This window comes from Empidonax traillii, unplaced genomic scaffold (genome assembly GCF_003031625.1).
Source record: "Empidonax traillii isolate 1590-97213 ecotype Southwest subspecies unplaced genomic scaffold, ASM303162v1 scaffold292:size1342341, whole genome shotgun sequence".
Taxonomy (NCBI): domain Eukaryota; kingdom Metazoa; phylum Chordata; class Aves; order Passeriformes; family Tyrannidae; genus Empidonax; species Empidonax traillii.
In genome coordinates this window covers 619,190-645,140 of record NW_020955485.1, presented here as the reverse complement: position 1 = coordinate 645,140, position 25,951 = coordinate 619,190, and the positions used below count along the sequence as shown (strand labels likewise).

Sequence of the window (25,951 nt, the reverse complement as noted above, 5' to 3'; positions counted from 1 at the left end):
GTTGTTACTCACAGTCACACTTTCCCTCCCTAAACATAAAAACACGTAGAGTGGGCAGAATTGCCGTGGCCAAGAGCTGTCACAACTGGCAATCCTTACAGAGTTGTGGTCACAAAGGTAATTTTCACAAACACCCTTTCCGTTTTCTTGATGTAATTGCCTTCAAAATTACCCTATAGATCACACTTGTTTTTATCTTTCTCACTTTAATCACTGTTTGCTTCCATTCCTGCAAAACCTTTCACTTTGCTGGCACAGCATGACCCCAAATTCCATTTGTAGATCACATTTTAGTGGAGTACCACACAGATGGAATAAAACTTGGCTCGCACTCACAAAAAGGTGGGAGAAAGAAAGAATCTAATACTCACCACTAACAGGACACTGAATAAATGATTAGGCCAGTCTGACACACTATTGTTAACACTGGCAAGCAGTGCCTTTCCAACGGCAGGACATTACAAGGAGCTCACAGCTGGCTACAGATGCCTTCCTAGTTGTTCTAACCCTACATCTTGCTGGGTTGCAACAATCATTGGTGTGATTTCTCTGACAGAATCTGGCACAAAAATGGCCTGTTCATTCCTATCACTTCGATGTCTCCAGCTGTTTCTCTCATTGTTGTGCTCACCTTGCAGCGACGCAGTAGTGCTCTAGCTATGCACAGTAACTGTCTCTCTCCAACAGAAAAGTTTTCCCCATTTTCCATCACTTCTGAGTCAAGTTTCATAGGCAGCTGTGCAACCTGCAGGGGAAGGAAGAGGCAAAGAAATCTTAGAGGATTGCACAAAATCTTACAAACATAAATACAGATCTCCTGATAATCTTTGTCATCAAGAGAAGAGAGTAAACCTAGTCCCTGCAGGAATTCCTGCAGCCTGTGTTCCATAGCCATAAGTGCCACTTGACTTACAAGAAAGGCAGGTTTTAAGTTCAGTATAAATGTGCACATGTGACATGCACACTCGTAAGTGCAGAATGCACACCTAGGGCACATACAGAAAAATATCACTTGAAGTGTAAAAACATCACTGGAAATGTTTTAACACCTTAAGAATCCCTGTGATGAAGCAGCACTCTGCTATGCTATTGACTAAAAAGACTATACACACAGAATATGGCATGTTCTCAAAAAAAACCCCAATACATCAGTCTGATAAAATAGTGGGGAAAAAGAAAAATCTGTCAAATAAAACATTGAAAATGAGGGGGGAAATTAAAAAAGTAGCTACCAGCAGAGTATGTTGATTTGGAAGCCAAATACAAACACGTATCTCACAGGGCACATGATACTTACACACTCCTTCATATGAGTCCTTTCCAAAGCAGCCCAGATTTGTTCCTCACTGTACTGATTGAAAGGATCCAAGTTTGATCTGGAAGGGGAAGCAGAAAACAACCAGAATTTTAACTCAGCAATGAATGGCAAACCAGCAGTGTGCTAATTCATCCAGACAGATGATTCACATCTAGCCTTCCAATGACAGAGTTTCCTTGCCAAGGAAATCAGATGTTCCCAGCACACTGGTGTTAGAAGAGACAAAGAACAAGAGTAGAGATGGAGGACAAAGATAGAAAAACTTCAACCAAATATAAAGGGAAAGCAATACTTGCAGAGAGGATGATCACACACAGTGCTGAACTGGGCCAGTTAAAATCATTTAGCTTTGATTTTTTTGTTTGTTTGTTTCAAAACCAGAGCAGAAGCTAGGATGCCTGAGAGCTACCACCTCAACAGGCACTTATTTGAGTTCAGGTATAAGCTGATAGATTGCTCAGCCCTTCTTGCCTTCTTACAGTCTGACTAACCTCACAGTGCCACTGAACAGCACAGGTTCCTGAGGGATTATGGAGAGTTTGCTGCGAAGATCTGCCAAACCAATGTCATTTATTTTCACTCCATCAATTTTAATGCAGCCTCCAGACAGTTCAACAAGACGAAAGAGTGCCATTCCAAGGGAAGACTTCCCTAGAAAGGAGACAGGAAAAACAACACTGGTGTTTATACAGAGTCATAGCAGTTTTCAGATGAAAAAGATTTTTAAAAGCTGTCCATGTGTAAGAAAAGTATTTTAAACTACTATAAAGTCCTAGCAAGCAAGCCCAGGGTTTAAACTGGTAAGCAATTGTAGGGGCAGCTTCTAATCTCTCCTCACAGAAGCCACCCCACTCTCACTGCCAAAACCTTGCCATGTAAACCCAACACAACATTATTAATCACTTATTTTGAATCTATATTTTGGAGTTGATTTAAGTCATCTCACAGAGGTCTTGATTGTTCCCAGTACAGACTTCCAAGATAGTTTGGAGCCAAACCTGGATGCAGCATTAGCACAAAAATCTTCCAAGAGAGTCAAATAAGGTGCATGAGGATGTTGTACTTACATTCTGTGCTGCTAAGTAGCTTGGAGAGTGTGAATATACTGGCTCAAGCATAGTAGGATATCACTCTGCTTTAAATGAAAACTTATTTTCACTATTGTTTACAAGCATCTTGCTTATGTATGCACATGAACAGAATCCACCACTGAGACTGCTGGACCAGTCCTGTGCAACCAACAGTTTATTCAGACACAGGAGACATATGACTGACCCAAACTATTCTTTTAAAGTAGTAATTTAACTCTGCTGAGTGTTTTTCCTTACCTGAGCCTGTCCTTCCGACAATGCCAATCTTTTCCTTCGGTTTGATGGTAAAGGACACTTTTTTAAGTACTAGAGGGAGGTTCTCTCGGTACCGCATCTCTGCATTTTCGAAAACAACTTCACCTTCCTGTGGCCAGTCAAGAGGAGGAGCTTTATTCTTAATTCGAGCAGGAGCTTCCAGGGAAAGTGTCTTAAAAAAAAAAAAAAAAAAAAAAAAAAAAAAAAANATATCTGAAAGCAGCACAGAATCCTGGTTGTTACTCACAGTCACACTTTCCCTCCCTAAACATAAAAACACGTAGAGTGGGCAGAATTGCCGTGGCCAAGAGCTGTCACAACTGGCAATCCTTACAGAGTTGTGGTCACAAAGGTAATTTTCACAAACACCCTTTCCGTTTTCTTGATGTAATTGCCTTCAAAATTACCCTATAGATCACACTTGCTTTTATCTTTCTCACTGTAATCACTGTTTGCTTCCATTCCTGCAAAACCTTTCACTTTGCTGGCACAGCATGACCCCAAATTCCATTTGTAGATCACATTTTAGTGGAGTACCACACAGATGGAATAAAACTTGGCTCGCACTCACAAAAAGGTGGGAGAAAGAAAGAATCTAATACTCACCCCTAACAGGACACTGAATAAATGATTAGGCCAGTCTGACACACTATTGTTAACACTGGCAAGCAGTGCCTTTCCAACGGCAGGACATTACAAGGAGCTCACAGCTGGCTACAGATGCCTTCCTAGTTGTTCTAACCCTACATCTTGCTGGGTTGCAACAATCATTGGTGTGATTTCTCTGACAGAATCTGGCACAAAAATGGCCTGTTCATTCCTATCACTTCGATGTCTCCAGCTGTTTCTCTCATTGTTGTGCTCACCTTGCAGCGACGCAGTAGAGCTCTAGCTATGCACAGTAACTGTCTCTCTCCAACAGAAAAGTTTTCCCCATTTTCCATCACTTCTGAATCAAGTTTCATAGGCAGCTGTGCAACCTGCAGGGGAAGGAAGAGGCAAAGAAATCTTAGAGCATTGCACAAAATCTTACGAACATAAATACAGATCTCCTGATAATCTTTGTCATCAAGAGAAGAGAGTAAACCTAGTCCCTGCAGGAATTCCTGCAGCCTGTGTTCCATAGCCATATGTGCCACTTGACTTACAAGAAAGGCAGGTTTTAAGTTCAGTATAAATGTGCACATGTGACATGCACACTCATAAATGTAAGTGCAGAATGCACACCTAGGGCACATACAGAAAAATATCACTTGAAGTGTAAAAACATCACTGGAAATGTTTTAACACCTTAAGAATCCCTGTGATGAAGCAGCACTCCGCTATGCTATTGACTAAAAAGACTATACACACAGAATATGGCATGTTCTCAAAAAAAAACCCCAATACATCAGTCTGATAAAATAGTGGGGAAAAAGAAAAATCTGTCAAATAAAGCATTGAAAATGAGGGGGGAAATTAAAAAAGCTTTATCTAAAGTAGCTACCAGCAGAGTATGTTGATTTGGAAGCCAAATACAAACACGTATCTCACAGGGCACATGATACTTACACACTCCTTCATATGAGTCCTTTCCAAAGCAGCCCAGATTTGTTCCTCACTGTACTGATTGAAAGGATCCAAGTTTGATCTGGAAGGGGAAGCAGAAAAAAAACAGAATTTTAACTCAGCAATGAATGGCAAACCAGCAGTGTGCTAATTCATCCAGACAGATGATTCACATCTAGCCTTCAATGACAGAGTTTCCTTGCCAAGGAAATCAGATGTTCCCAGCACACTGGTCTTAGAAGAGACAAAGAACAAGAGTAGAGATGGAGGACAAAGACAGAAAAACTTCAACCAAATATAAAGGGAAAGCAATACTTGCAGAGAGGATGATCACACACAGTGCTGAACTGGGCCAGTTAAAATCATTTAGCTCTGGGTTGTTTTTTTTTTGTTTCGAAACCAGAGCAGAAGCTAGGATGCCTGAGAGCTACCACCTCAACAGGCACTTATTTGAGTTCAGGTATAAGCTGATAGATTGCTCAGCCCTTCTTGCCTTCTTACAGTCTGACTAACCTCACAGTGCCACTGAACAGCACAGGTTCCTGAGGGATTATGGAGAGTTTGCTGCGAAGATCTGCCAAACCAATGTCATTTATTTTCACTCCATCAATTTTAATGCAGCCTCCAGACAGTTCAACGAGACGAAAGAGTGCCATTCCAAGGGAAGACTTCCCTAAAAAGGAGACAGGAAAAACAACACTGGTATTTATACAGAGTCATAGCAGTTTTCAGATGAAAAAGATTTTTAAAAGCTGTCCATGTATAAGAAAAGTATTGTTTAAAATACTATGAAGTCCTAGCAAGCAAGCCCAGGGTTTAAACTGGTAAGCAATTGTAGGGGCAGCTTCTAATCTCTCCTCACAGAAGCCGCCCCACTCTCACTGCCAAAACCTTGCCATGTAAACCCAACACAACATTATTAATCACTTATTTTGAATCTATATTTTGGAGTTGATTTAAGTCATCTCACAAACAGAGGTCTTGATTGTTCCCAGTACAGACTTCCAAGATAGTTTGGAGCCAAACCTGGATGCAGCATTAGCACAAAAATCTTCCAAGAGAGTCAAATAAGGTGCATGAGCATGTTGTACTTACATTCTGTGCTGCTAAGTAGCTTGGAGAGTGTGAATATACTGGCTCAAGCATAGCAGGATATCACTCTGCTTTAAATGAAAACTTATTTTCACTGTTGTTTACAAGCATCTTGCTTATGTATGCACATGAACAGAATCCACCACTGAGACTGCTGGACCAGTCCTGTGCAACCAACAGTTTATTCAAACACAGGAGACATATGACTGACCCAATCTATTCTTTTAAAGTAGTAATTTAACTCTGCTGAGTGTTTTTCCTTACCTGAGCCTGTCCTTCCGACAATGCCAATCTTTTCCTTCGGTTTGATGGTAAAGGACACTTTTTTAAGTACTAGAGGGAGGTTCTCTCGGTACCGCATCTCTGCGTTTTCGAAAACAACTTCACCTTCCTGTGGCCAGTCAAGAGGAGGAGCTTTATTCTTAATTCGAGCAGGAGCTTCCAGGGAAAGTGTCTTAAAAAAAAAAAAAAAAAAAAAAAAAAAAAAAAAAAAAAAAAAAAAAAAAAAAAAAAAAAAAAAAAAAAAAAAAAAAAAAAAAAAAAAAAAAAAAAAAAAAAAAAAAAGAGAAATTCACTTTCCAGTGAACAAACCACCAGAAAGGAAAATAATCAGCTGTAGCTTTCAGCAGTTCCTCCCTGCAGACTCGGCCCAGATCAGTTTACAGCAGTTTCATGATGAGCTGTGTGGCTGAATGCAGGCTCAGTGGATCAGGAGTTTGCTGTGTTACACTGACCACACTGTTATTCCCCTCTCGTTGCCTCAGTAATGACATCAGTCCTTTTATACAACGTCTTTCATCAATGGAATTCAAAATGTATTTTATGCCTATTATTTATCAGCACAATCCTATTGAGTTTTGTGTCCCCCCAAACACTGGATGCAAAATCTGCTGCATTTCTATGCCTCATTTGCTGTGCTGTGCCTGGGTCACCTCCGTTGATCCTGACACAGAAGAGAATGCCCAAGTGACATACACTACAAATGTCACCCTTTTCCTTCTCCTCCTCATGTTCCCCTGTCCTATTAAATCACTGAGTCAGTCACCCCCTTCCAGCTTGCTCACTTTCGCTATTTTACTCTGCCCTCTAATAGGTCCCTCACTGAGCAGTTCACCAATTAAACAGAAAAAAAGTAGAACCACTGAAAGCCAAACACAAGCCCTTATAGCATGTTTACTGTGAAGCCAAGGTCATTTTCCCATATTTGCCACAAGCAGCCTCAAAGAATGGCAGAAACCAAGTCGTGGGATTCACTTTAAATAACTTACAAACCGGGCCCTGATGACTCCTTTATAGTCTCTACAAAAGCGAGATCTCTACAAATGCTATAAAATAGCATTTCTGGAGTGTGATTTTTCTCAGTCTAATATAAATACTTAGAACAGGTAATAAATTGCCCTCTGGAGATACCCATTTCCTACACTGACCACTGAGAGATCCCACAAGGACTGTTCATAGACATCTGCAGCATCTAATTAGAGGCAGATTAATTGTACCCCAGGGGTTTGAGAAAAACAGCCACCTGCTACAATAGTGCTCCAGTTCTTTGAGCTTAGTCCCTAACAGCACCTCAAACTTTCACTGAAAAAAGCCAACTCTGGGCCTTGGTAAGACCGAGGACCTGCACAGTGTTCCACTGCTCACCCACCCCTTTACTTCAGCTTCAAACTAGTTTCATAGTTTCATAATAAAATGGTTGTCTAGAGATCCAAATAATAAAAGTCACAGATAGTGTTGCCCTAACACTGATATAAAACGATAGACATAAGACATAACTTTTAAAAACCCCAAACAACCTACAACTGCAGGTTTTGCCACTTAAGGCCTGACAGTGATAAACCCATCCCAGCCCAGTGAGAGATAACAGGCAATATTTGCCACAGTTGTCAACTTGTGTGGTCACCAAGTCTTCCTTCCATACACAGAAATTTACTACTTAGATGCCACAAGAGGATTTATTTATTTAACTGGGGGAGTGGGCAGTGGGGTTTTTTATGTCTTCAGTTAAATCTACAGGCTACAAAAATTCTACAAATATCATGTACTACATAGCCCAGATTTACCAAACAGGTGGAGATATCTCCCTCTGAAGCTTACAGTGAACATTCAGTGACAAAGCCTTTCACCTCACAGACCAGACCCAGTAGAAGGCTTTCTCCTGGCTACGCTTTCCCCATGACCTATGCCCGGTTCTGCACGCACAAATCCTAGTTACAAAGAAAGAGTCACAGATAATCAGAACAGCTTGCTAAGCATTTAGCCTGGCATACTTCTCATGTTTAGCTGAGCACATTTGTTGTGTTTCCAACAAGAGCAATTCCTTGACTTTCCAAGCATACAGAAATATGCTATGTAAGACAGCTGTGGAAAAAGTAGTAGGCTTATCAGGATGAAGCAGAATTACATGTAGATAAAAGCAGCAGTTATCTGTGTTTAAATGAAGAGGTTCCATTAGGTTTGGAATGATGGATGCCAGAAGACCGTCCTTTTGCTGTAAAACATTGTACTGAATCCCCAGTTGTCCCTTTCACACACTCCACTTTTTACTGAGAGTGCCAGAAAACTTTCAATATCCTTATGCTTAGTTATCTACCAGCTCTTGGGCCATTCATCCCACCAGCGCTTATATATGTGCTTCATAAAGCAAACTCTGCAGTAATACAGCACAAGCATTTTGAGATCAGGAGCACACATTCTGTACTAAGGCAGAGTATGGCAACATAACAAGCAACAAGATATTTCACAACAGGCAGCTGAACACATTACAGTCCTACCTTGATATAGTGGTCAATCCTCTCCACCGAGGTGAAGCGAGCTTCTGTCTCTGAAGCGAGTCTGACTGTAAACTGGAATAAGCCTGTCAGCTGAAGGAATGAAAGAAAACAAAAATTTTTAGAGAGCTGTGATTTATTATTGAATTGAAAGATGAACCTACCGCATAGTGCAACCAGCAGCACCAGGGCAGTGAGCATCCCCTTGTGCTCGGCACTGGTGACACCACACCTCAAATCCTGAGTTCAGTTTTGGGCCCCTCACTACAAAACAGACACTGGGGTGCTGGAGCATGTCCAGAGAAGGGCAATGGAGCTGGTGACAGGACTGGAACACAAAACCTGTGAGGAGTGGCTGAGGGAGCTGGGGGTGTTTAGCCTGAAGGAAAGAAGGCTCAGGGAGGACCTCACTCTCTACCACCACCTGAGAGGAGGTTATGGCCAGGTGGGGGTTGGTCTCTTCTCCCAAGTAAGAAGGAATAAGGCAAGAGGAAATGGCCTCAAGTTGTGCGAGGGGATGTTTAGATTGGATATTAGGAAACATTTCTTTACTGAAAGGGTTGTCAAGCACTGAAGAGGCCACCCAGAGAAGTGGTGGACTCCACCATCCCTGGAGTTATTTAAAAGATGGGTAGTTGTGGCACCTGGGAACACGGTTAAGTGGTGGGTTGGCAGTGCTGGGGTAACGGTTGGACACAATGATCTTAGAGGTCTTTTCCAACCAAAACGATTTGTGATGTTTGATACAAGTACTCTTGGCACTGGGCACCATATAACTAAGGTGTTCAAGGCTAGTTAAATTAACAGTTGATTTTAGAATAACCATCATTTATGAATCACTTGAGAAACCAGCAGCTTAGAAACGTTTCCCAAGAGCAACAGTATGAGCCATCTAGGCTTTTTAATTTCACCTCACTACCACGAGGAGGCAGAAGAGGCCAAACAGCAAGTCCAACACCAGCACTCCAAGCCTGCAGCCTCTCTGACTCAGCGCTGAATGCTGATTGCTGTGAGAACACACTGCAGGCAATACATTAAGATATTAGTTTGGCACGTGTCTGGTGTACCATCAATCGTATCTCTGGAAATATCTAAGAAAACTGCAATTTTCAGCATATGTCTCAAACAGTTTCTACTTCTTTACTTAAAAAGAAGCAGCTCCCCAGCACAAAAACCTTATTCACATAGGCTTCTCAGAATTTGTAATTTGACTGTTAAAGGTCATGACTCTGAATTGCTTTTCCTTGCTTTACTCAAAGAGATGATAGTATATTTTGCCATTTAGTGCATTAAGGAAAGTTTTAAATGATGTGTTTCTTTTGCCTTTTAGCAATACCTACATTAAATGAGAAATTAAATACTACAGTATGTGGACACACTCACCTGCACAGCATATGAGATAGCCAGCCCAGCATAGGCAGGAGGGATCTGGCCATGCATTAAGACAATCATAAGGCCAGTGGTTGTGATAAGAGCAATGCTGATAATGTCCAGCCTCACAGCCAGCCAGCGCATCGCACAGCTGAACAGGTAAAACGGTGCCTGATTGTCATCCAGGAGCTCCTGGTACCTGAAACAAGTTAGCAGACTCCATGAACCTGGCGTTCTACAAATAGCAGAGCTACTTAAACCCCTGCTCCAGTATCAGAATTCAGGCTCATCATTGACAAAGTCTCAAACTAGACCATGAAAACAGGGTTTGCAAACTTCCCTGAGAATTGTCAGATATGGATTTAGCTCCAACTCTCGAAAATCACATCACCAAGTCCCTCTGTGTACAACAATAAATTATACCGGGTTGAATCAAAATCAGGGACATCACATGCACTTTCACCACAACTTCACCTATGCAAGACCTTTCAGAAGGCTACAAATCAGCTACAAATTACTCCACAGCTAACAGCAGCTGTGCTTCAGAATATGTGTTACTTTACACACAAATATAAAAATAAAGTCTTGATAGAACTGGTGACACTAAAACACATCAATAGCACCTTAATTTACAATCCTGACACTGAAGAGCTGAGAAAGTATATTTAAGGAGGGACTCTTAAGAGATTCACAAAGCCAATAACTAGATTTTCTGATCATCCAACTCAATCCCTGTTGCACATGTGTGCAGTGCCTTAGTGCTGAAGCAACCAGCAATGCCAAGGGACTGCTATTTGCACTTCTACAACCTTTCATCTAAGCTGGTGTAGCAGTGCCTTTCAAGAGCTTCTGTGGCAATTCTCCCTGCACTCCCACGCTCTTGGTCTCATGATTTTGCACCTGCAAAACCCTGATACTGTTACAGCAGGTTCTCATGGGAAGCAACTACCACTTTTGTGAGAAAAGTTTTGCTTTCCCTCACCAACATTTGTTTTGAAAATTTTAGTTTATACTGGAGAAAACCAAGCACAGAGCACAAGGTGGCCACAGATCACTGAAACAATTGATAAATACTCTCCAGTTACACATGTGCACAGAGACAAACAGCTCATCAATACTCCCACTGAGGTTTGGTTAGCATGCCTTAGGTAATGCCAATAACATCACAAGGAAAAACAACCCACAGAACATACGAGCAGGATCTGATGAAAAGTACATACTAGTAATAAGGAAAAAGCATGGTCAAAAAGTTGTCCTCTCAATTACCAGGGCCACCTGCTCCACTGCAGAGAACTCCAGAGGAGGGTATTCACCTGGGACTCCACCACTATTCTTCCCACTTGGCTACTGGCAAGTTTTCCCTTCTTCTTGTTCTCCCTCATTTTTTCCCAGGAAAGTAACTTTCACTCTCAGAACCAATGATGCCATCAGCTACAGACCCCATTAATTAACCTTTCTGAATGCCAACCTGTTGCACCCTGCTTTGTGCTCCACCACTCTTGGATATCTAGACTGACCTGTGCAGAAATTCCTGCCCTTTGTGGTAGGCATGGATTGTGGAGAGACCCTGGATGCTAGATGTAATGTGAGACAGGAATGGAGACTGTGTGATGTTGTCCAGACGCTTGAGCTCCCGAATAAAGACTCTGGAAGGAAAGAAGCACTTTAAATACTGTGTAAAACCACCATATGCCAACCACTACATTGCTGCACAGATACTTGAAGGTCAAAGTATCTGTACTTTCATTCAAAGCAGCTGATGCACTTACCTAGACACAACATGCAGAACTGTGAACAGGACAATGAGGGGCCCCACTGCCACCAGGAACCAGGGGAAAACCCCAGAAATCACCCCCACACAGAAGAACACAAGGATAACGTTCTGGATGAACATTTCTGCTTGAAACGGCAAACGAACATCAACTGGAAAAGACGGAGGGAAGAGAGGAAGATCTTGAGTACAGAAAGCTAAAACGACCTAGATAAAGCAATTCAGTCCAGCTGTACATCATCATTGACAAGGACAGTGATTTCATGGCTTATTCAAATTAAAAATGTACATTTTCATTGGGGTGCTTTTACCCTGTGAGCTGCTGGTAGTCTTTCCAATTATTCCCATTTGCAGAAATAGCACTGATGGAACTCTGACCTAATTACCACCACTGCTGCACATCAGCCTCACCCTGATGTTTTAGGTCGCTCCTGCATTAACTGCTAAGAGCCTGTGTGCAGCCTGTAGGTACAACAACAGCTGCACATTTTCTTCTTTATAAGAGAATGGACAGACCTGAAACATCAGCTGCCTTCTATAATCATAACCCAGGTACATCCCAATTCCAGCTTTGTCTATTACAAGTACACATCTGCTATAGGGTATGATCACCCCAACAGCAAGAGACTGGAGACAGGAATTTACTGGGAGGTCAGAATGAGGAATTTACAGCACACACAGTAAGAGATACCTTCATCCATGTCTTTGGAAAACCTGTTGAGAATCCTCCCAGTGGGTGTAGTGTCAAAGAACTTCATGGGGCTACGAAGAATCCGTCGGAAAAGCTCGTCATGGAGCCTTGAGGATGCTCTGAGAGTTCCCTGACAATGCAGAAAACATCACAGTGTTATAATGAGGTGTTTGCATTCCTGTCACTGCATCTCCTCTGGCTGCAAAAACATTCTGCTCAGTTTCTCTGTCCAACCATAAGGGGTTTTTATTGCCTTCTGTGCTTCCAAACAGCAGAAGGAAGCTCTTAATTTGGGCAGAAGTTTAGCAGAAAGCATGGTGCAGCCCCAAGAGGTGACACAGAAATATCACAAACCATGATTGACTTCTGGTTCAAAAGTCTCTCTTGGGAGATGAGCAAAGAACCACAGTGACAACAATACACAGGAGTAGAAGGAATGGGGGATAATAAAACCAGCATTGGCACGTACCTTTACAAAGACCACACCACGAACAGCTTTCAGGATCAACATAACTGCCATAGACAGGGCATAGATGCCAGCATAGTAATGCATGTGAGGGTTATCTTTCATACTGCTGCTTATGACAGTTTCATTTCCCAAAGTCACAGTGGTGTTCTGCAGAAAAATCAAGGTTTCAGTGGTTAGTTGAGTCAAGGACTAAGTGTGTACACATTACATGTGGTAGAATTTAACTGTCTTGTGTCCTCTTCCACTATATTTAATATTTCTTCTTTAAAGTACTTCAGTGACCCTTGAACATTTTTGAAGTTTTTCCCTGGCAGAGATACTTGACTTGCAGATTTGTAGCCCTTGGCCTTCTTCCTACCACATTTTTCAAAATACTACAATACCTACTTAATTTAATTCCTAACCTTCTTGTGTTCTTCTGAAAAATGACAGATATTTGCATACTACCACTCCCACCACACAGCAATATTCACCTTGGATAGGTTCAGTCTTCAAACTGTTGTTTTCTGCCAGCATGTAGTAAATTCCTTAGGGTCACACTGTCATGCATTCTCATTCTCTCTTGTTATTTTTAATCTTTAAGAATGCTTAAGGACCTCATTGCTTATTTTAATATTGTTGGCCATCTGCACTTCATTATTTAATCTTTGAGGTTATTAGCTTGCTCTCTGCATCCCCACTAAAAAAAGTCTTTTAATTATATTTAAATGCAACAAGACTTGCAATCAAAGCCCTTAGAGTGGGAAAAATCCCAAACCACTCCAGGTCACCAGAATCTGCAAAGAAATTCCCAAAAGTCATTTGACTTAAAGCCATATTCTAAAAAGATTGGCCTGTTACATGTAAGATCATGCTCAAACAAACAACAACAACAAAAAAAATCCACTAAAATTACCTTGTTGGCCCCTTTCACATTTTCACTTCCTTTTCTTAGACTAACCAAGACAAGGAACAAGAGGGCAGTATAAAACCACATGAGCTATTATACCTTTCTTATTACTGGAGCTTTCTTATTCTTGGAGATTAACTCCCTAGTGAGATCACCTCCTGGGGAGCCTGAGAACTTACTTAAATTAGGAAGCACCATTTGGTCTCACAGTACTGCTTGGGATTAGTCTAGCTGAGCAAACCCCTTGCCCATTAGACACAGGAGTAGAAAAGCTATTTAACTTACTCCACTGCCCTGCTTGATCCAGAAACTCAGCCACCAGTTGCTAAAAGCTGTGCTGCCCACATTCAGCACAAACAGTGCCATGATGATGAGGAATGCAATTGGGCCTCCAGCTGCCTGAATGTAAACACCATAAACAGACCAGGGGACAGAGCCTTTGCCTTTCTCTTCCAACTGGACCAACTGGCCTGTGAAACAACAGAGGAAGAGGGAGTGAGGAAAAGAAAGCTGTTCCATAAAACTGTAAATTTAAGAACATACACAAAATTAGTAAATTTTCAAACTGTACAAATTACTGTCAAACACAGATTTTACTTAATATGTAGAACTCAGGGTTCAAGAAGTCTTTGAAAAAGCCCCATTTCCTCTGCAGAACCATTTATGTCATGGTACATCTGAAAAAGCATCATCAGCACAGACTTAAGTGTTAGGCTGGTATCAGCCTCCCTATTGCTTTTTAAACCCTGAAGTTCAGAGTTAACATTAAACAGAGAACTGCAGAGGTCACACCTTCCAATTCTTCACAGATAAATGCCATGTTCTGCCTGGGCCTCTGAGTGCCAAGCTATACACATTGCCCTCTTGGGATAGGAGGGAGAGGCAGTGTGGGAAACAGGGCACCACCAGCTCCTTTGTGCCGGTGCAATCTGACCAGAAGCAGCCTGATTGAACTTAAAAACATGGTACAGGCACCCAAATTTAATGAGTTAATGAATGCTCTTTGGCCACTGCCTGTGTCCTATCAACCATGCTGAGTGACTAGGATTAAGACAGCTTTCAAAACCTTCACAATACACTTCAAAGCAAATGTTTTGAGCTTACTAGAGTACAAAATAATTACAGCCAGAAATTTGATTACATAGTTACCCTCCTCTTCCTTCTTTACAACTTTCTCCTTCTTCACAGACCCTGTTTTGGTACTTTTATCCTGGGGCCTTTTCAGGGAATTGTTTGTGTTCTTCTTTATATTAATCTGCAGGAAAACAATGACATTAAACATATCGAAGTAATTTGCTTTGACATTTTCATATCTAAACCTAAACTTCTAATAAGCTGCCTCCAAGGGACAAAGGCTTTCAATAGAAATGTCAAGAAGGATATTAACTTTGCTGTTATTACGGATGAGTCCCATCTCTGGTGGATTACATTGTCCTCCTCTACCAACCTGAACTGCTACCAACCTGTACTAGGAGTGTGCAAGGTTAACTCCCAGAATCAGTGACATTATGAGTGTGCACGGTAGAGGAATAACATTCCCACCACTGAGAGAAAGATACAATCCCCTTGATCCTTTTAAAAGTGACTGACAATTTTTTTTAAGAGGCTTTTTCCCCCCCAAACACCCTAGTACTTCAGAGACATTTCTTGAGACCTTTCCTAAGAACAAAGTCAAGTTAACTTATGTTCCAAAAGTCAAACGTCCAAACACTAAGCTGCACACACAAAAGCACTGTTCTAAAGCCAGCCCTGTTCTAACAAATGGAAGTCACTACCTATTCAGCAACAGACTATGTTAACCAAAACCCTCCACACACCAGGTCCAGGGTCATCTTCTCACACTTTATGTGAGAAGAAACATCTCACACAAACAACAGAGAATCTAACTTGATCATCTATTTTTTTTTTATCCCATAGGGAATGCAAATTAATGCTCTTTCCATGAGCTAGTGTTTACAGAGAGACACAGAAGGTCAGCCAAGCACGCAGACTGAAGAACCTCTTCTTAGCTGTTATTACATTAATCTTAAAGTGGCAGAACTATAATTTTCATGCTCTAAGGATATGCAGAGGAATGTAGTATATCCTTTTGCTTCTTTCACAAACATCTCCCAGGAAAATGTATCATCAAGCACCTTCTATATCTGTATTTCTAATAATCCTTGCTTGTCAGAAACCTTTTTTCTTTCTGCAAATGCCTGCAACTTGTGAATAAGGAGACTCTTATCTCTTAGAAAACAAACTGCTTATTTACTTTTAATCTCTTCTTGCTAAAAGAAAATGCACACAAAACTTAGAGAAGTAAGTTATTATAAAACAAAAGACAAAGTTCTTTACTCCAAAGATTAACTTCAGGAAACAAAGAGAAAGGTAGGAAAAACTAAATTGCTGAAAATTTAAATGCTTGTTGTACTGAAGGGTTCTTGTTATTTTCTAGACTTACATTTTTTGCAAACACTAAAATACTTGGACATATATCCAAGTTTGCAGTTACAGACCTTTTTCATAACAGTAGTAGTGTCAACCCACAATTTTTTTTCCTCAAATCCCCCTAAACCATTATTTTCAGTTACATTTCCAAAATACTGTCACATTTAAGTTTCAATAAGTTGTGTCACCTTTGCTGTGCCTCAGTCACACTCCATTGAAAAAGTAGTAACAAGCCAGTAAGAATTTTTTCAGACAAAGGTTGTTTGAGGTCTGTGCTAATTAGAGGTAAATTAAGCAGTGGGGTGTACAATAAGAGAGACAAGCTTCCTGCTCTGAGCATCACCAGGGGAGACACTACATTATTTTCATGATCAACTCATGAGCTCATTGGCAGAGTCCTCTCTAGTACACATTCCCTGAAAACAAACTGCTTCTGCAAACACAAAGTGCTAATGAAGCACAGATTATTCTATAGGAAATCTATTGGTCACATCAACACATGTGTGAGGCCCTTTTCCAGTCTTCCAATCACATCACTTGGTTCATCTCATCAGAACAGTCAGCATTCAGAACACTTTAAGATAATCAAACAAGTACCTCAATATGTGGTGTTTCTCCCAGCTGTAGGCTATTAAAAATAGTTGCATAATCCCCATTTAAATTCATGAGTTCCTCATGACTTCCTCGCTCAGTAATGCAGCCTTCTTTCATGAAGATCACTTCATCACAGTCAACAAGATACTGGAGAAAATGGCAGTAAGAACAAGTCTCTATTATTACATCTGATAATCAAACACTCCCACACAATCCTTCCCTTCTCAAAATAGATACTTGCACACAACACCTATTCCCATGTAACAGACACCTGATTCTCTATGGTCCTGCTCTGACCAGAGCACAATTGCTCACATGACACATATAAAAAGTGTTTACATTCTAACAAAGCAAACTTCTCGTAGAAGACATGATTCAGGATACTTAACACTTCAAATACTGATAGACTATACTGATATTTCTATGTACAGAAGATGGCAAAAAAATAATCTCAGGATACATCAATTCTGATTTTCTGACATCAAATCTATATGTTTTCTGATGTGATGAAATAGATTTATGGCAAGATAGCAGAAGTGGTTTTGAACAGGGTATTTATTTCTCTGGTAAATTTTCTTTAGCCAAGTGTTACCAGTCCCAGTCAGACACCGAGCAGCACAGATATCAGATAAACAATTAGACTGTGCTCAGTGCATATCTACAAACCTAGTTTGTAAATATAAACTATTCTATAGACAGAGTTGTGCTGTTACAGGTCAGGGCACAAAAGTTTCCAATATGAAGGCAACCAATTAAACACCATTTCAAGAAAGTACAAGAAAGGAGGTATGAGTGATGCAGTACCTGAAGCTGATGTGTGATGAAAAGAACTGTCTTTGACTTCAGGTGTTTCCTTATTGCACTGTTAAAAATGTGATTTCCAACGTGAGCATCTAAGGCACTAAGGGGATCATCAAGGATGTAAATGTCCCTGTCACTGTACAGGGCTCGAGCCAGACTGATTCTCTGACGTTGTCCTCCACTCAGGTTAGCCCCCCGTTCACCAATCTGCAAAGGGACACACACCCATTATTTTATCTACAGCAACACAGATACTCAGTGCTTAAGAGGTGACCAGAATGAAGCAGATCATAATATATATATATATATATATATATACACACACACACATAACCATTCCCCTGTAACATTTTATATGAATACATATATCTATTATAGTTTATGTGTCCACTTTGCGAAATGTGTTAGATGTTCAAACTCAAGGTTAATATGTTTGAAACGTGGTAGTACTTCTGCTTATTTTACCTTTCTTGTACTAACACAGCCATGCTTTTTTCTTAGCTATTTTAAATCAAGTTCCAATAGGTCTGATTAAGGCATCTAAATTTACAACACAATAAAAAACTCGAACTGTCATCATCTGAGCAAAAAACACGACCCAATGCTCAGCAGTTCAGGGCCTGCATAATTAAGCCCGGCTCAAGAAGGTGCATTCAACAGCTTAGCTCATTTGCACCCAGACTGACATACCCTCAACTCCAGTCTAGTCTGCCAAACCAAAACTCGTTTATTCATCAGTTAGTTTAGTATAAGCAAAACACATACCTCTGTCAGGTCCCCATTTGGAAGGATGGCTAGGTCAGGCCTTAGACAGCAACCATTCAGCACCGTATTGTATCTGAAGGACAATCAGATAGATAGTAAGAACATGCTTTTTCCCCCCAATTATTTAGCCAGTACAGTATTATCTCACTTTGTACACTACTAGCAGATATTGCAACAGCCTAAACCAAATCATCTGCCTTGGATTCCCAGAAGGAAACCAAGGATAATAATTAACCACCTACTTCAGAAGCATTGTGAAGATAAGGAGACAATTTCTTTGCAGGGATAGCTGGCACAGGCCACAGGAAAGGCCCCCACTGGAGAAGGGCCATGGAAGACGCCAATACATTGCAAACAGCAGTTGTGTTTAAAGAGGGCAAGGCCAGGACAACAAGAGCAAATGCCACTTCAGTGCTGCTCCACAGCAGTTGCTAAAAACAGAGGTCAGGCAGCACCCCAGCATGGGGTACAGCCTCAGTGCTGGTGAGCCGTGACAGGCACACTGACAGCCACGTGCAAGAGAGGCTGACTCTTGAATGGGAGACTTAAGGCAGAGACAAACTCCAGAAGGATATATAGGCTTTATCTGCAGTGTGCTCTGCATTAAATTTTTCCCACGCTTGGGCCAAGAATTACTACGCTCTCACAAAAATCAGCAAACAGTCTGACAAACCTTTCTTCATCATATTCCTTGCCAAAAAGAATGTTGTCTCGAAGTGTGGCGTTGAGAATCCAGGCCTGCTGGGCCACATATGCAAATGTTCCACTTACTGCAATGCTCCCCTCCAACAGGGTCATCTGCAATTACACATAAACTGTGAAATTATGCTAGTCCATGTTTAGAGTAGATCTCATTCTACAAAGTACAAGTAAGTGAAATAGGAGATGGGAAAGAGCAGAATTAGTCAAAACAGAATTTCTCACCTGCCCTAAAATTGCTGAGATAAGTGAAGTTTTTCCACTCCCCACACTGCCACAAATTCCAACAAGTTTTCCCTAGACAGAAAAAAAAAAAACAATCATGTACTCATTTCTTACATTCTCCATCCCTTTCAGAATCTGGACTACCTTTAATACCTGTGAGGGACATTAATAACAGCTGAAAGGGGACAGAACAGATAAAAAAGCAAGAGTCAACATTTTAACTCTCAAATAGCACTATCCCACAGTGAAATAAAACTGAAATCAACTCTACAGCTTACCAGGCCTGATACAGGCCCAGAGAATCAGAGAATCAAAGAACCAAAAGCAACAAGGCCCATCTGAACAGAATGCATCAAGATGCTTTTGAGATGGTAAGGAAAGATACGAAGAGGGAAAGTCTGAAAGAAAAGCAGAATTTAGCATACATGGGTCTAGTAAAACTCCTTGCCTATGAGATCCAATTTGCTAAGAAAAGGCCAGAATTCAGTTGCTTTGAAGAATTTCTCTTCAATAAAATGGGTAGGTTGATACCCACATTAAATAATTAATTTATCAAAACTGTTTTGTTCCTTTTCTAAAAAGGTAAAGTGAACAAAACCAGTTTATAGCCACTTGTGGAACACGTTACTGGCCTCCTCTTGTCAGCAAACTTTTGACAGAACACTAGCCTTCATGTTTTCAAGTAACTGTATTCCTTTTTGAAGCAATTTTTTAAACTAGCTTCTTCTCTACAGTTTAAAGTATAGGGATTTTTAATAGTTTAAAATAGTTGGAACTATCCATCTATTCATATGACTACCAAAGAAAATTTAACAATAAACATCTTGATAAGTGTATGGACCCCATTACTACAACAGCCAAATGCCAGAATGCAAAGCTTCTATTATGTATTAAATTAATTGCTTTTTCTTTGACATTTAACATGTTTTTACCCATCTTGGAATGATAACTCCAAATGTTTCTAAATTCTTGAAAACCTATGTCCTTCTACTGTACAAAAATTCTCAAGGAAGAAAATGGCACATTCTCCAATGAAAAGTACTGTTATGCTCCACTGGAACACCTAATTGCCTAAAATGTTAACACAGAATATAGTTGAAATCCTGCAAAATTATCAAACCACTGCAGGAACACACTGGTCACCAACATTCCCCTGGTACCTCTACTGCCCTGTGGATTTTTTCAGCTCAGTGGCTCACACACTGTACTGAGAGCTGCAAACCCCTCGGCTGAATGTGGAAGCTGTACAGCCTGCCCTTGTTTCACAGGCTGTTTGCAAAGATCTAGTTTGCTAAAATGGCACAGCTGTTTACAGCAAGATCAGGCACTGCATCCTGGATACTGCAGTTGCCATGGATATTACAGGAGAGCACAAAAGCAATATGCTCCATTTCGTGTGAAAACACTCAGCTCTCTATTCCAAGGGACAGCTAAAATGAGGCCTTTTGCAAGCTCAGATTTCCTCCTTTCTTCTCTTACCTTTTCTATCTCCAAGTCAATGTTGTAGAGAGTCCTCTGAAGCCGAAGGTTAACCAGGTGGATGATTTTGTGCTCCTCTTCGGGGCTATGATGGTCATCGCTGTCCACTAGAAGATGGCCCTTCTGCTCTGCCAGCACAGCTTGCTGTCCCTCATTCTGCAGCTTCATTTTCTCTTTCTTGCTCTTGGTGACTTTCTTGTCTTTTTTCACTTTGGGGGTCAGCTTTGGAGAGCTCTGGACGCTGGCGTGGGAGAAGTCCCAAGCCAAGGTAGCATTTTTCACCTCTATCGCGGTGTGAGGATTGGCTGGTTTTTTCTTTATCATATGAACCTCTTCCATTAGAAATAAACTCTGATAGGAGTTGTGAGAGAGGTGTAAAGATGAGACACCTGATCAAGACTGGGAGACAAGCCTACGGCACACTCACGCAGCAAAACACATCAGGCTATATAGTAGGAGGAAGCTGAAGAGCAAAAGGTAGCTCATTAGTGTAAACTAACTCCAGGTCTGCTAAGTGGCTGGGGCATTCCTGGATGTGGTGGAAGCACTCAGATACACTCAGACTTTTACAGAACTGCAATACTCTGGGGGTTTGACACGACAGGGGCTTATTCTTTTAACACTGTTTGCAACTGCAGCTCTGTAAGCTTCAGATTAAAAACACATGAGTAAAACACATGGGTTGGAGAGGAGAGGTCACTTTGAGGCAAAGTGACCAACTTGTCCTGCACACCAACTCATTAGGGAAGGAGAGGGAATGGCTTTTAACTTCAGCCTTTTCCCTTCAACTTTTCTGCTGGCAAAAAGTCATCTTGCACAAATGTAGCTGACCTACTTTGGGCTGCCCAACACTAAGAAGTAGTTTGTTAAGTCCACTGTATCATGTTTTCCACCACATCCATCAGTATTTACAATCAACAGAGGTTAGGAAGACATTTTTCACACAGTTTAATTACAAGATAAAATGTTTGCCACTTACATACTTTGTTTTGAAGTAAGAAGCCTTCTGTGACTAAAAACTTTTCAATTCCCCGCCTTATTTACTCTTGCAATTGCTATGCCCGCATCACACATTCATAAGAAAGCTTGTACTCATTTACAGAGCCAAAAAGTCACTTATATTTATACTATAATGTGAGAGTATTCCCACCTTGTGTTACATTTCCTACACAGATTAAACAGGTTACAGTCAAACTGGGAGATAATACAATTTCCCCTCTCCTTCTCTTCCCTCCCAAAAAACTCCCTCTGGTGCCTTTGGATTCAAGGAAGGCTGATTTAGGGTGACTCAGAAGATGAAACAAAATTGCTCAAAAGCAATAGGATCTCAAAATCACTCTACAGATCCTGTTCCTCTCACACAAAGGTTTGTTTTATGAATGCATTACACAGAATTCATATATCTGTCAATGCCTGGGAAAATCTCTAATTTCAAAATTGCTATTTTCTATTTTCAAAATTTCCACAATGTGCAATACAGCGTTATCTTCAAAAGAGAAGACACAATAAAGGCCTATCCTCTGAGTTCATGAAGTACACACAGAGTATTCGTCCTTCAATCCTCATGACATAAGACTGTTCATCCATTATAAACATTTTAAATTTTCTGCCACAGTTTCCGTTCTATCAGATCACAACTGCGTTTTATCCATATAGTGGAGTTTCAGTCACTTCACCTGGTCTGGAAATAAAAATCCTCAGTTTTTCATGACCACAAATAAAACCCCAGCAGTCTGGGCAAAGCTGCCTACAGAACTCACAACATTTCCAAAAAAAGAGTTTTACTAGCAAAACATGAAATATCACTGCAGACACGTTGCTCTGTCTTTTCAAGCAGATGGTCTTAAAGGGAGTTAAGAATGATTATACTCTGAGCGACCAAGTCCTGCACTCTCTCTCTCACTGTGGCCAACGTCAAAATCCTAAAATCATTACATTAGAATATTTTGCTTCTTACACTGGTATTATTCCTAAACTTCTAATATCCCTTCATTAGATTTGTATCTCTTTTGAAGAATCCAATAATCTGGAGTGGTAAGTGTAAAGAAAAAGAACTCCTCAATCATTAAAAGTCACATTAGCTCCCAAGCGTTCCCTTTGCATCTACTATACACATACAACACTCCACATTTACAGTGAAAACTTCAAGGCCGAATGATTGCTTACCTTAAATCTGTCAACAGAAACAGAGGCCTCAGAGAGAGACTTCACTGAGAACGGAGTCACTTTGAGAGCAAAAGTCATGGAGTTAAAGACAGTGACCACTGTGAATGCCTAAAAATGAGACAAGAAACAGAATCACATTTGGATGCCATAACAGTTCCAGCCTTCTAAAAGCTGAAATGTCACAGCAGCAATTCAAAGTCGTAGAAAAGGCCCAATCCAAAACTAACTGTTTAAGTATTCAACATATTCTCAAACAGCAGAAAACAACAGATCTACTCAACTCTTTCTCCAGTGCTTTGTAAAAGACCAAGACAGACATCTTTGGCATCTGTAGGTCTAACAAAAGCAGCAGCTAGCAAATTCTGCATTAACCTACTACTTGTAAAGACACAAGTTCAAATCTTGTTTTTAGAATTCGTGCTGTTTGCATCCAAGCACACTGCAAAACAAATACATCCAGGAATCCCAGTGCCCTGTCTGAACAGCAAACACAAAGGTTCGTTTACATTCACGTCAAAACCTGTTCTGAGGAAGGTCAGGACAGAAGAACACTGGGAGCTTTTTGTGAAAGATATAGAACTAGACCTGCTGGTGTCACACCCAATCAGATGTTCACTTCTGGGAGCAAGGCTACAGCCTGACCATAGGGGGACAGACAAATGGGAAACAGCTTAGCAGGAAACCTACAGAAGCAAGAATAAAGAATATTTTCAACAGTGCAGTAAATTACCTGAGCTGCTGTAAGGTCATAGCCAAGGATCATATGGACAGAAAAGGTCACCACGCTGGCAATGACTACAACTATGGGAGCCACTCCCACAGTGATGCTCTGGAAGTAGCCCGCACGCTCCAAGATTTTACGTTCCTCCTCACGAATTTCTAGAAATACAAATAGGGGCACCACACTTAAGTATGATTTGGGGGGTACATACACATACAACAGATGCTACCACAACATTATAAACAGTGAGTTAAAAGGCCTAACTCTAAATTTAGTGTTTATGACATTATAACCCTTTCAAAGACAGCACTTATAAAGAGAAAGCTATAATGGTCCGTAAATCTCCAAGAGAATACAGGCAGTTTTTTACTTTATTTAAAATGGAGCAGCCAGCACATTTATTAAGTGACAAAAGAAAAAAAAAATTTTGAAACTTAAGACGAGTGCCAAGCCACAAATATCATTATGCTAGAAGGTGAAATTTTAGAAGCAAGTCTGTTTGTCCAGCCCATTGTGCATAACCACAGGAAGCCCCAAGAAACAGCGCTGTTAATACTGCACGTCCATCAGCATCTATGGTACAAAGTCAGGATACAAGAGGATACCAAGCAATGGGGCATCTGCCCAAAAGGAAACAGTTACAGACTGTGTGAACTCACTTTGAACATTCTGAGAAAACGGTTTGACCCAGGCATACATTTTAATGAATTTAATGTAATTAAGAACTTCGTTCATCTTTTGCACACGCTCGTCTGTTGTTGCTACGCATTTTCTTCTGAAATAAGCTGTGAGGCGTGATACAAACATCTGAAACAAAAGGCAACACCACGCAACATTAATGGTGAATCAGAAAAAGCAAGTACATCTAACTTCTAATTACCAGAGAAAATTAATTTTGAATCTGAAAAAGGGATTCAGGGATAGGGCAAGGTAACTGCTGTTCTAACATAAAATGCAGGCTGGAAATATCTTCCCACCCCACCTGCACTGAGCACAAGACTCATGGCAGTAAATTTCAACAACAATATGTGAAAATAAAGGTGTGTGCTTTTACCAACACTCAAACTTTGTTGAAGTTTCTCAAGCACAAAGATTACAAATACATTAACGTAAAGACACACTAAGTTGACCCTCATTGCAAATGCACTTTAGCCAACCTTTCAACCCAGTTCTTAAGGCAAAAGAGCAAAAAGGGCTTTGCACAGCCAGATCAATTTCTACTCTCTGCCAGTGCTATGAAGGTAGTAAAACAGTTCTAACATTTTTACTACACCAATCTAAACATAAATAGTTGTTTATGTGTTTTTAAGTATCAGCTACTCTTCCATTCATCACATTCCTAGTCTGACATTAAAACCCAACGCACTACTTCAGGAAGCTTTCAGCTCCTTGCCCTTCTTCATACTCTTGCAAACCCTTCTGAAGTTCCCCCATAGAGAAGACTGTTGCAAAGAACTGAAAAACATGATCAAACTCCACTTCCTATTGCCCTCCACAATATAATTCCCATTGAGAAATCCTTACTTTAGGCCAGATATATTGGACCACAGTGAACCTCACAGTATTCAGCCTCCATGCTTTATAAAGCATGTATTATGAATAGAATGACTAATCTGCAGCAGTCTTATAGGCATTTTAAAGGCAAGAAGATTTCGGCTTGAACTAGCCTGTTCACAGCTTGGCAGAGGCAGGAGTAACTCGTCAAGAACACCCTGAGCCAGATGTGGTGCTTTTCAACGCCTTTTTGAAATCAAGAACAACATTGCTCATGCAACACTGAGCTCCTGTACATAAGCTGGAGGCCTCGTGTCTTTCCAACCTCAACCACAAGCACCTGAGCATTCTGCAGTTTAATTTAGCTATGCATAATAACCTCAGCCAAATCTACCAGCTTTCCTATCTCCATTTTCTAATTTTATCATTTCGAGCTTTCCTGTTTCCAAATCTCTGCTTCATGCACCATCTTTAGAAACACCTTCCATAACGTAGTGCCATGAACGGGCTAAATCTAGCACATTTCAGCACCTTTTGTTCAGAACTACACATATGTCTGACCCAAGAAAAAAAATGAAGCAAGTCTTAACTCTTTCCAACTCACCATTGCAGGGTAGAAAAGGATGAAGACAGCAGAGCCCAAGAAGCCTGTTGGACCCAGAATAATCACATTATAAACCATTCCCAAAATGGCCACAATAGGGCCTCCAGCCAACAAACTGCCAACTGCTGCAGCTTCAAACATCCTCTGACCGTCATTGGAACACACGTTTATGAGCTGAAAAACAGACGTAACAGATCCTTCAGATTTAAGGCACAGCTCATTCCCAAGGGAACACATTGCACATCCCTCTTCACACTGCAACTTCAAAAACCATGCTGTAGCTTACCTCTCCAAGAGACTTCTCCTTGATGTTCTTCAGCTTAAGAATTTTCTTAAATGCCATTGTCAGGACAGCTCCACGCAGTCTAACCCCCGTGCGGTAATTCAAAGCCCAGGTTAGCGCCAGGGACCAAGATCGCACAACTTCCGTCATAAAGATGCCAAAAACTAAAAACAAGCTGTACTGCAGGTTGGACTCACTCTGTTGGGTATACTCCAAAAGGTGTTTCACAACGAATGCCTACAGGAAGAAATGCAAGTTCGCATGAGCACCCCATCATCTCAGAAGACCATGCAACAACTTTATGTTAAGTTAGAAATAAGTAGGCTACTCTGCTTTCAAAAGAGCCGTTTGAAATAGAAAGCATCTTCTTTCCAGAAGTAAAAGGTGTCAATACAAGAAGTACTGTAACACAAAGCCCTGCTGA

General features: G+C 40.8%; 1 protein-coding gene across 7 annotated transcripts in view; it reads right to left on the bottom strand.

Moving 5' to 3' along the window:
* Positions 1 to 25,951, bottom strand: part of ABCC5 (ATP binding cassette subfamily C member 5) — a 72,716-nt gene that overhangs the window by 26,894 nt on the left and 19,871 nt on the right. For all 7 annotated transcript variants that reach the window (XR_003571958.1, XM_027890567.1, XM_027890568.1 and 4 more), the window contains 23 exons: positions 25,531 to 25,764; positions 25,245 to 25,418; positions 23,806 to 23,953; positions 23,156 to 23,304; positions 22,426 to 22,533; positions 20,260 to 20,610; positions 18,781 to 18,852; positions 18,530 to 18,654; positions 17,857 to 17,929; positions 17,095 to 17,298; positions 16,294 to 16,437; positions 14,416 to 14,521; positions 13,552 to 13,736; positions 12,378 to 12,524; positions 11,909 to 12,038; positions 11,216 to 11,369; positions 10,964 to 11,092; positions 9,459 to 9,645; positions 8,079 to 8,168; positions 5,569 to 5,758; positions 4,726 to 4,885; positions 4,216 to 4,294; positions 3,531 to 3,644 (listed from right to left, as the gene is read on the bottom strand). Coding sequence is in view for 6 of the 7 variants with exons in the window: in XM_027890567.1 (XP_027746368.1) it covers positions 3,531 to 3,644; positions 4,216 to 4,294; positions 4,726 to 4,885; positions 5,569 to 5,758; positions 8,079 to 8,168; positions 9,459 to 9,645; positions 10,964 to 11,092; positions 11,216 to 11,369; positions 11,909 to 12,038; positions 12,378 to 12,524; positions 13,552 to 13,736; positions 14,416 to 14,521; positions 16,294 to 16,437; positions 17,095 to 17,298; positions 17,857 to 17,929; positions 18,530 to 18,654; positions 18,781 to 18,852; positions 20,260 to 20,610; positions 22,426 to 22,533; positions 23,156 to 23,304; positions 23,806 to 23,953; positions 25,245 to 25,418; positions 25,531 to 25,764 (3,453 nt within the window). In the remaining variant the exon portion in view is untranslated. The remainder of the gene's footprint in view (positions 1 to 3,530; positions 3,645 to 4,215; positions 4,295 to 4,725; positions 4,886 to 5,568; positions 5,759 to 8,078; positions 8,169 to 9,458; positions 9,646 to 10,963; positions 11,093 to 11,215; positions 11,370 to 11,908; positions 12,039 to 12,377; positions 12,525 to 13,551; positions 13,737 to 14,415; positions 14,522 to 16,293; positions 16,438 to 17,094; positions 17,299 to 17,856; positions 17,930 to 18,529; positions 18,655 to 18,780; positions 18,853 to 20,259; positions 20,611 to 22,425; positions 22,534 to 23,155; positions 23,305 to 23,805; positions 23,954 to 25,244; positions 25,419 to 25,530; positions 25,765 to 25,951) is intronic.